The sequence below is a fragment of the Emydura macquarii genome, unplaced genomic scaffold (genome assembly GCF_026122565.2).
Source record: "Emydura macquarii macquarii isolate MOO-44397 ecotype Brisbane River unplaced genomic scaffold, CSIRO-AGI_Emac_v2 contig_2205, whole genome shotgun sequence".
Lineage (NCBI taxonomy): Eukaryota > Metazoa > Chordata > Testudines > Chelidae > Emydura > Emydura macquarii.
The window spans coordinates 8,074,541-8,085,740 of record NW_027132342.1 but is presented as its reverse complement, the minus strand read 5'-3'; the positions used below and the strand labels follow the sequence as shown (position 1 = coordinate 8,085,740).

General features: G+C 40.8%; 1 protein-coding gene across 1 annotated transcript; it reads right to left on the bottom strand.

The window, feature by feature from the left end:
* Positions 1-282: 282 nt before the first annotated feature.
* On the bottom strand, positions 283-10,349 carry MED21 (mediator complex subunit 21). The gene is made up of 4 exons (XM_067559282.1): positions 10,196-10,349; positions 8,852-8,966; positions 6,165-6,265; positions 283-3,069 (listed from the first exon to the last, which is right to left on the bottom strand). The coding sequence occupies exons 1-4, from the start codon at positions 10,235-10,237 to the stop codon at positions 2,893-2,895; spliced, it is 435 nt and encodes a 144-aa protein (XP_067415383.1). The 5' UTR covers positions 10,238-10,349; the 3' UTR covers positions 283-2,892.
* Positions 10,350-11,200: the final 851 nt, after the last annotated feature.

The window sequence follows — 11,200 nt, the reverse complement described above, 5'->3', positions numbered from 1 at the left end:
GGTATATGAATCACCCTTATTTCCCCCATTCTGGGCTGCAGACATATTAACTCAGACCAGACAACAAAAGCAGGAGGTGCAGGTTGAGCTGCCAGGCTGTAGTAAAGCACAGGTGAAAGTTTGCATTATGGGATTCACACAGATCAGTGTGTGACTCACCAATGCTGAGTAACAGATGGAAGTGTATTTTACAGGTTGTAAGCAATAAATAAAATAAATAAATAAAAATAAAATCACTTCCTTAAAAGAAAAAAATAAAAAGCATTTGATCACATTCCTTGCTTCATTTTTTAGTTTTATTTTCATTTATTATCAATATGTAAATGTTGACATTTTAATAGACATGCTGAGCTAAACAAGGGGAAAACAAAATGTGTGTAAGCCATACTTTCCACCTCCATAAGAGTTAAAGTTCTTCACATGCAGAACTGTTTCTTTAAATAGCTGTTTTGACACCAGTACACACTTTAATATAAAGGTGCTGGCACATTAACACACTACAGTAAGCAGCATGAATGAAAAAAATGCCACACTAAGACAACCTTTTAAACAAAAAAAATCTGGAATTCCAGCAGTGAAAACTTCCTCATAGTGAAACACAAAGAGCACAAAACCAAGTATTTGAAGACAGTGTAACGCCGTAGTAACCAAGCAAAGAGAACTTCTGAATGGTTAAGAAATATTGAACTTGAGTTTACTTCTGGCAAGTTGACTGCTGACACAGCACAGATGCTAGAGCCACTGTGGTACAGATGTTAAAGTGTAAATCCAGGGTTTGGGATACTATGCCACTTAATCCATTTCTACCATATTGGACTACTATACTAACTATAGCAATAAATTAAGCCTCAGAATTCCTTTGAGATTGGGAAGTTTTCTCCATTTTACAGATGAAAAAAAGGAGGGTTAGATCCAAGGGTTCAATAATTTTGGGTACCTCACTTTCCAGTGAGGTACAACTGGAGACGTAAGCATGTTTTTTTAGATGTGATGATCACAGGTCCCATGACTTCAATTGCAGTTGGTGTCTAACATCTATTTTTAAAAAGAGACAGGCCCTCCCGGTCTCATAGTCAGCACCCAAAATTAGTACATATTTGTGAAAGACTGGTCTCCAGTAATTTACCAAGACACCAGAAGCCTCTGGCATAGCTAGGACCACACCATAGGACCCACTTTTATATGAAGTAATAGACCATCTTTCTTTTCTTCCTTGTATCTAGCTATTGCAGGAGTCTCACAAAAGTCAGTAAAGTTTGCCATATAAGTTTGATTCAATCCTAAATTTCCATTTTAGCAACAACTACAAGTACTTACTGCTTTGTATTTAATTATATGGTGAAAGTTCTCTTTAGAACAGCAGACTGTTACAGCTGTAAGTGTACAAGGTGTATCCTATGACCTGCTCCACTCTTCCTTTTATAGCACAAGTTAATGGGTGTAGGTCTCCTTGAATGCATTGCCAATGGTAGGTTGCCAAAGGACAAAGTTCAAATTGTTTCAGACCATCTGAACACAATAGAAGCATAATAATTCCACGTACATTAGGGAAATTTTGACCAGTACCTAGAGACAGTTTGAATCAGGTAAATGAGAAGATTATATACACACAGACTCCAAGAAAAGCCAGTCCATTTTTAACAATGTGGCCGAAGTAAAATTTATAGACTGCTACTACTTACTGCTGTATACTTACGCCACAAAGATCAAATATTGGTTCACCCATCCTAAAAGCTTATGGTGTTTGAATTTAGCTCCATTTTTCTGTTTTTAAATCACACTATATTAGGGGCACAAGTTTTTGCAGTATGGAAGAACTGAATACCTCAGGGACTATTCCTTTCATATTTACACTCATACAACATCCATGCAGTGGTTACAGCAACTGCTTACACAGAAGAGCAATATTAGGAAAGAAGTTAGCATCAACTCTTCCATTGCTGGTTTCCATACTTACTTTTATTTTTTCTCCAACTCCTCTGATGCTACTGAGGGAGGAGCTGCTGGCTGTGGTTGCGTCTGCTTTTACAGGCACACTCTTTGCTATGAGAAATCTGGTATGTGTAGAAAGAGCCGGAAGTAGAGAAGTAGAGCTAATCCCATATGACCTGCTAGTAGCCTGCAGGGAACCAGCAAGTACATCAAGAACCACTACTAGTCCATAGATCCATTTGTGAACCACAAATCTGACAGACACCTGATCTTAGCATTACCTTTCTTTTTAAGTATTAACAAGATGCAGTTGGCAGGGAAACTGTATACCAGCTCACAGACAAAAGAAAAAATACAGTCAAGTAATAAGCTTGCCAAGTATCACAGAAGAAATGGTAATGAAACAGTATAGATAGCAGTGCAGGAGGAGAGCAATGAAACGACCTCAAAATGCACAGCACTTTGCTCATAGAGCTCTGTGCAGTGAAGCAGTATTTCCTGTAAAAGCATCACACTACAATAAGACACCCTAACCTTAAAAATTTAGAGAAGCAGGTTACCAAAACTATGCTGAGAAAGAAGTCTCTCTTATTCCCCAGTAGGAATATACAAATTTACACTGTGAAGATGACAACCCGTCAGATATGGATAAGAAAAGCGAAACTTTAAAAAAAAATTAGTATTTTGAAATAAAGGAAATACATTAAATGTGTAGTGCTGGATGAACATAAACACCAATTCTTAGTTTATAAATGCTTCCCATACCAACTTGAGATTATATTACAAGATTTTTAGGCTTTGACAAGCGACATGCTTTTACCATAATCAGTGCACTCAAGATATTTACACAACAGTAAGGCTCAATATTACTGTGTTTGATATAGAACTTTGTTTTCAAAAAATATGTTTTTATTCACAATCTAATAGTTCACTTTTGCAGCAGAATGCTGCCCTCTGCTGCTATGAATCTGGAATGGGTTGACTATGAGTTCCACTTCTGGTCTTTAGCTGTGATTGAGCAATATCTGCTAGAGCACTCTGTATCTTTTCTAGTAGCATATCTCCACGATAAACCACCTCTTCCAGACGAGCAGCTGCTTCATGGTTCTCCTCCTCTAACCGATACAGACTAGCAGCCTTTAAATACAAAAGAAAAGTTAGGGCAGTGGTTCTCAACCAAGGGTACACGTACCCTGGGGGTATGCAGAAGTCCTCCAGAAGGTAAATCAACTCATCTAGATATTTGTCGTTTTACAAGAGGCTACATAAAAAGCACTAGTGAAGTCAGTATAAACTAAAATTTCACAGACAATGACTGGTTTATACTGCTCTATATATTATACACTGAAATGTAAGTACAATATTTATATTCCAATTGATTTATTTTTATAATTATATGGTAAAAATGAGCAAGTAAGACATTTTTCAATAATAGCGTGCTGTGACAGTTTTGTATTTTTGTCTGATTTTGTAAGCAAGTAGTTTTTAAGTGAAGTGAAACTTTGGGGAACACCAGACAAAATCAGACTTCTGAAAGGGGAACAGTAGCCTGGAAAGGTTGAGAGCCACTGAGTTAGGGGATCTTGAACGTTACATAAGGTAAAGTTCTGCCCAAAGGGATGGGTGGAGGAGTTGTCGATGCACCTCATGAAGCATAGTAAAAACCCCATCTTTAGCTTCTATATCAATCATGTTTGTTGGAGTCCAGGAATATCATTTATCCATTATAAGTGTGTCACCTAAAAATGTATTCCTTGCCTAGATATCAAATTGGTCAACAAAAATAGATGTTTTTATGTCTCAGATTGCCAATTTCAGATGAGCTCAGCTATAGCTTTCTGAACAAAAAAAATCAGGACCCTTCTCCCTATTCAAGAGAGATGAGTAAAGTATAAGACTTTCAGATCTCAGTGTTAGCTAACCGTTTGCACCACATTCTCCAACAAGCTCATCTTTGGAACTGCACAACCAGTGCCTCCAGTGAGGGCCATTAGACATATACATGTGGGGTACAATGGGAATTAGAATCCAATTATTTGTTCAATTATCTAACTGTAAATTGTACGACATGTGACTATAGCTAAACTATGGGCATTTATACTAAAGACATGGCAATGGACTATCTATCTGACCAGAAAAGTGAAAAAAGGTAGTGTCTTGGGAGAACAAATGTGGCAGCCCCGTCTATACATTTAGGATAAATTTATGAAAACAGGTTTCAGGTCCAGCTACATTTTAAGTTACGAATTAGTGTCAATAAATTGAGTCTTTTTATATTGCACCTTTAGAACCTGCACAGTTTTAAACATTCAGCCAATTTCATCTATCCCTATAATGTAGAACTGTAAGGATTGATTGAGACATTTATTTGCAACAACACTTCAATTTAAGAATGGAAGTAAAGAATAAACAAAAAGCTGTATCCATTTGGAAGTGGAACCAGAGGCTAATCTGATCAGCAGGACTAAACACCTACTCTTGCAGAAGGAGGCCATGAAACCTCTAATGACGACAGGCACTAGTCAAGGCTTTTGCTGAAAATGGAAACGCAGTGGCCCCTAAAAAAATCAGACACAGGCACTGGTGCAATTCCTGCTCAGAGGAAAGCATGCCATCTACTGGATCACCAAAACCAGTTTCTGTAGTGCCTTGGCTTTCCAACACAAGTGTCATTAGGGTCAAACATGGTTCAGCTATGAAACATGACATTATCATCTGTGGTATGTCTGTACATAAGACTAAAAGCCTATTCAGATTATTTATATAGACTGAAATTACACTGATAGTTACATTAAAAACTCAGACCACGTAAGTAACATGTTTAGTCACGATTATAACTAGAGAGCTAGGAGAATCTCATACTTATATAAAGTGGGTTTTAAAAAAAAAAAATTCAGAAGTTAGGGCTGAGAAGGGCAAGGGCAAAGGGCAAGATAGGTGGATCACCAAGCAAGATTTTTTAGAAAGAGATGAGTATTGGAGCAAACTGTTTTGGTAGGTAGGACTGATTTCTGGAGAGACCCTAGCAGGAGTCGTGCACCTTTCTGAGGGAGAAAAGTTTGGGGCAGCAAGCTTGCTCTGCTGACATGCAGGAAGGTTTCCTGGTTGAGCCAAGAAGTGGAAAGAACTTTAACATTTCAGAAATGCTGAAAGTCCTTTAGAAATGAGCGGCTGACACACAAAGCAGTTGTACCATGTCAGATACAGTAGTTTAAGTGAAACTCGCTCGTGACATGACATGTTGGCTCTTACACAGACTGGATGAAAACTGCTTTGACTGCCAGAAAACTTACAAGTTTCTTTTAATAAGAGAAAAAAGTATATTAAAACAGTTGTATGTTTAAATATTAACAGCTGAAAAAACACATGGCTCTCAAAAGTAGTTTTAGATAGTGGTGGAGGGGCTAGTTTCTTTAGGAGCCCTGTGAACTGAAAGATGAATTTAACATAGCTCAGAATTCCAAGGTTTAAGTCTTCCCACCCTGCTTCAAGTTTTAAGTTAGGCTTTGTAATATTTCTAGTAATGAAGCTGTTGATTACAGGTACTTTTTTTTAGGGGGAAGGGGGGGGGGGGGAAAACCACTCAGGCCCATTTTTAAAAAAAGTTTAAGATTACATCCTTTACACCATCTGCTACTTTGGGCTGTGATATTCAGAGGGGCCTAAAAAAGCAGGGATTTTTTTGCTGTGTTTCAAATATTTTCGATTTTAGTGATATTCTTTAGGGCTGTCAATTAATCGCAGTTAATGCCTGTAATTAACTGAAAACACAATTAATGCATTAATTTTTAAAATGTGTTAATTGCAGACCTCTGGGTGGGGAGGGAGGCATCAGTTGCAGAGGAACCTGACTGTGTCCAGTCAGGTGCAGTAACCCAAAGCCACCACCGGAGGATGTGATGAGAAGAGGACAGAGGAAAAAATTACTCTCCTCCCCGCTCCCCTGCCATGCTCCATTGCTCCTGGCCAGACACTCGCTCAGGCAGTACCCCCTAGTGAACAGACCTGAAAAGCTTTTGTTTCTTTTGTACAGTGCAAATATTTGTAATAAAAAATATAAAGTGAGCACCATACGCTTTGTATTATATTGTAATTGAAATCAATATTTTTGAAAATGTAGAAAACATCCAAAAATATTTTTTAAAATGGTATTCTATTATTGTTTAATAGCATGATTAATTGTTTTAATTGCACAATTAATTTTTTTAATTGCTTGACAGCAATATTCTTACCTGCAAAGCTGCCGTTGATTCTTCACTAGGTAGTGAATCTATTAGTACATCAATATCCTTAGCAGTTCGTGCAATCAATGCTGCAAATAACTGAGCATATTCTATTAAAAAAATCAGATCAGACAATTACATTATAATTTAGTTTACCTTTTCAGAGGACAGCTGTGATAAATTTAAGGCACAAATGACTTAGAATTTTACTCTTGAATTCCAGAAGACTTGCACTGATTTCTAACTCCAATGTATTCAAAAATTCTTTCCTGTACTAAAAACAATGGTGTTACCTTCCATATTAAGAATTCAACAGTTACAGTTTAATGGTAAAAGACTATTTAATTTAGGATTTAGAATCAAACAAACGAATGGCATTGTAATAGCAGTCTCTTTACAAAATATGAAGAGGCAGACAGCTCGTAAACCGGATACTCCATTCTAGCAGCCTGTTAAACATTCCAGTTATAACAGGGGTTCTCAAACTTTTTTTTCTGGGTCCCCCTTTGAAAATATTTCAGGCTGTGATGACCATCCCCAAAAAACCGAAGACCCCTCCCATGCCATGCCACTGCCCCCGCCATGCCATACCACCCTTACTGCTGCGCTGCTGCTGCTGGGGGAAGCACTGCCTTCAGAACACCCAGCCAGCAGCCGCTGCTCTCCAACCACCCAGCTCTGAAGGGCTCTGGTTATCAGCCATGCCTAAGGCTGACAGCCCCAGCATGCATAGGGGCTGCCACCTCACAACCCGCCCTCCCTTCCCCACCCATAACAACCACGTGACCCCTTGAGGGGTCCCAACCCCCCAGCTTGAGAATCCCTGAGTTATAATATGTTACACATTCTGGAGCATCGAGATACTATCTTTAAGATCTCTCTCCTTGAATTTGGCCGTAGTGCTTGTTTTAAAAAAGGAGCAGGGATTAGATTATGATAATGCGAATAAATCTGAAATTTATTAAATGTTTACACCAAGCTGGTAACACACATAGGGAAGAAGGATTTTTTTATACGTCTGCTCAAAAGGTTTACCACTACAACAATTAATTTTACCACTTAAACTTAAATGCTTTTTCTTTGTTAAATTACAAATTCACCTGAGAGGCTTAGTTATCACTTTGTTAGTGACAGGATTTTTATTTAACTTCCAAATAACAAAAATGTGTGGAGTACTTTCAAAGGGATATTGCTTTTAAAGTCAATTCTGGATGAAAGTGTTTTAAATCATGTTACAAGTAAAATTCCAGGTTATTATAGTTGAAAGGTTAAGAGGAAGAGCTATATTTTCTCATCTTACTTTGACATTTGCTACATGGGAGAGAAAATTTAAAGATAGGAAACTCAGGGATAGGTGTAGTAAACTTAAATTGTCATTTTGAAAGAGTCATGTTTGAAAATGTTTACTTAAATGTGTACGGTGCCCTCACCATATATCACCTTCATATAGAAATATTCATGTTCTACAGATTGTACTTAAGCTTTCAAAGATATCACTATCTGACGATAATAAACTTACAGGGAGGCTGATCGGGCAAGAAAACTTTGGCTTGTCTAGAACCCAGACTTTAACTTGAACAGTTACAATATGCTGAAATACAACTCGCCTTGTCTAGAGTTTAAGACTGTTAGATCAAGTCAACTTTCATGACCCAGTGCCTTTAAACCTTACTTTAAACAAAAACTTGGGCTAAATTATCACTTAGTAGATACCAGTACCTGGGATTGGACCAGCTGTCATTAGAAGAAGTGTAAGCTTTTTGCACCTTTAACTAGCTCCTCATGGCTGTCTCCAATATCAGATGGCAAGCCCATATAGGCCACTGTAGAACTGATTGAAAGTTTTCCTGAACTGCAGCAGAACATCATTTATGCACTATGCTTGTCTCAGTTGAGATTCCTGAGGTCAGACCTAATCTGATCCAAGACATGTAAAACTAAGGGACTAAAGAGTCATTTAAGCATAGAGATATGTCTTAACTAGAAAGAGCCATATGTAAAAATACTCAAAACAAAATTAGGGCCATCCTGAGCATATAAATAAATATTTTCTAAACATCACATATGCATATGACTGATCTTTCTTTCCAGCTTGCTTTGTTTTGTTTTGTTCCGCCCCAACATGAAGTACTTTAGATCATATATTTGCTTTAATTCTTGCCATTTTTCTAAAGATAATCTATAAAAAAAGTACAGATAGAAAAGAGTTTTTGGTAAACTAATAGGGATGTTAACTTTTATAATTGCAGACTAGGGGGTGTAGATATTATTTCAAAAACATTAAAAACAGTAATTTTATATACATACAAACACAAATATATACATGGTAGAACTTTATACTCAAACTAATGCAAAATTTGATAAGACTAGTACACACTTGATTTGGCATCTATAAATAGAAATTTCCTGCTCACTGAGTAAGAATCTCCTAACAGTGACCCTTATAAAATGACTTATGAATTATAAGATCTGTATAAAAAAGGCCCACAAGACAAATATTTCTGTTATCTTTGTCAGAAAAAATGTCAAATGTCTCAATCAATTCACTCCTCTACAGAATGCAGTTATACATAACATGACCTGAATCATGACAGCTGTACAACTTCCGAAGTAAGTAAATTACTTAATTCCAAATTGATATTACTTATTTTACCAGAGTAAAATCATGTTTAGTTAATGGAACACATAAAACTTACCTTCTGTAGGATTAGCTGGCTGGTCTTTGTTTATCGCTGTCTGAATGTTACTGAAAGAGGCAGGTGGGCCACATTGCTGCAATACCCCAATGGCATTACAAAACTGATCTGCAAGCTACAAACAACATGAAAGAGATTTAGACAATCATACTATCATTTCAGTCTGCTTTTACACTAAAGATAGTCAGTTTAAACTGTTTGCCCCATCAACCATTATACAGAGTAGCCACTTCAGTAAATGGAAAGAGTCAATAGTCTGTGGTGAAGATCCCAACCTGCCTTCTGTGTAGACAGATCTCTCTGCACAGAGCCCACTGACTGGACTAGGACCCTATGCCAATGCAAGTGTTCACCCCCACAGATCAACTGGCAGGATCAGGGACTAATTAAGATGCTATCATTAGCACACTCAAGTCCAGGACAAAAATGTGGCTCCTAAAACCTGGCCTATAGCTCCTCAGCTTGCTGCAGATATAAAATGTTTTCTCCCATTCCCTCACCTGCATGGACAGATGCTAGCCAGCCAGTTACTGAGCAGGGTGAAATTAAGTGGGCAAATGATTGTGATCAGAGAGGGAGCAGTGTCCTCTCGCAAGCACCTATGGGAGGGGCTCCCTGGGGCAGAGTGAAGAAACGGATGGTTTCTCACACAGGCAAGTCAAGACCCTTCTCACAAAGCTTTCAGCCTCAAAACAGCCATTTCAAGAGGGAGCCGGGTTGGCAGGGCTTCTCCTCTGGGAGCGGCTCCCTGGAGAAGCAGCCTCCCCCTCAGCAGCTCGAGATGGAGGAAAACCCATCCCCCTTCAGAACCCCAGGGTGGAACGGGCTGCCCTGGCCATCACGGACGCTGGCAACAGCGCCCAACTCCCCCGCGCGGGAAGGCGCGAGGGCCGGGCGGGTGAGACAGGCGAGCTCTGCGGTGAGGCGGCGCGAGCTCAGCGCGGGTTCCTCGCAAGGCGGCAGCGAGCGGTTTCCAGATCGACGGGGCTGAGCAGGCGGGCGCGTGCGCGCGGCCTCCCCTCGGGGCTGAGCGAGGGGAAGGGAAGCGCGAGACCAGCCGAGAACGCTTAAAAGCTCAACGGCCTCCCTGGTTTTTAACCGGCTCTACCGTCATCATCCCCCCCCCACCCTTCCGGGCAGCGCTGAGGTGATGGGGCGAGCCGGGGGAGGCAGACGCCGCAGGTTTGTCACCCCGCGCCCGTGGGGCCCAGAATTCCCCAACGCCACGAGGAAGGGCTCGGAGACGGCCTGGGAGATGCAGGGATCGAAGCTCACTTCCCCCCCCGCACGGCGGGAGACGTCTCGGCCTAGCCCCCATCCGAGCCGCCCCGGCTCCAGCCTCACCGAGTTCACCGCGTCCTGCAGCTGCGTTAGCCGATCCGCCATGATGCTCCGTTCTGCCGCTCCCCCTCACACACACAATGGTACACCCCTCCCACAACCCAACTCCAATCCCGCCTGCCCATTGGACAGAGCCTAAGCGAGGCCTGGGGCTGACAGCCAATGGGCGTGCCCAGGGCTGGAGCTGGACTGTTGGGCTTCAGGGGGTGAGGGGATAATGGGCGGGGTTTTGCGTGGTTCCCTTTCGGGTCCTTAAATCGGCTTCGGCTAAGACAAGAGGACGCCTCGGATGATGCGGGGCGCACGCCCCCTGCCGGCTGGGAGGAGACTCGGCAGCGGCCTGTGCCGCCCACTGGTGTGAAAGGCCAATGGCCGTGTCCAGACCCAACTGAAGTCAATGGAAAGAGTCCCATTGACTTCCAAGGGCGTTGGCTCAAGAGCCCTTTAGGAGCGGGGCATCCTTTAGGGCGACGGAGGGCGAGGTCTGAGCGAGTGTGCAATGGCAATGAATAGCATCATGTGATATAACTAGGGAGAGAAACAAACTGGATGTGGATTGTGTTAATCTGCTCCCCCTCCCACCCCATGAATCACCTTTTTCTTGACTGAGGTTTGCAGATATTTGCGGGTTTGGACACGAGTAAAGCCCCCAGCCAGATCCCAATCCTGTTAGTGACAAATGCAATGTTCCATGAGGCCCATCCTGCTGTCTTAGCAACAGCCTTGAGCTAGGAGGGAAGCAGAATAACTATCATCTAGGCACAGATTTGTCATTAATTTGCAGTGTTACCAACTCTCAAGCCCAGGCTCCAGCAGTCCAGAGAATACACCAGAATCTCAGCTTTATTTTATAAAAAAGTTTCTACAAACATCCATATAAAAGCTTGAAAACATGCCTGTAGGGTACACTAAAGACTCAGAAAACACAAGGCAAATAAAAATGCTGTATTCATTATCTTAAAAATAATCTCATGATTTTAAAGACAATCTCATGATTTTTGAATTCTT

What these genes read in the sequence shown, in the direction of transcription:
- MED21 (XM_067559282.1), bottom strand. Translation starts at nt 10,237, where the DNA reads ATGGCGGATCGGCTAACGCAGCTGCAGGACGCGGTGAACTCG. An exon ending in TGCAGGACGCGGTGAACTCG is followed by an intron (nt 8,967 to 10,195) that starts GTGAGGCTGGAG and finishes TGTTGTTTGTAG; the next exon opens with CTTGCAGATCAGTTTTGTAA. An exon ending in AATCAACGGCAGCTTTGCAG is followed by an intron (nt 3,070 to 6,164) that starts GTAAGAATATTG and finishes TTGTATTTAAAG; the next exon opens with GCTGCTAGTCTGTATCGGTT.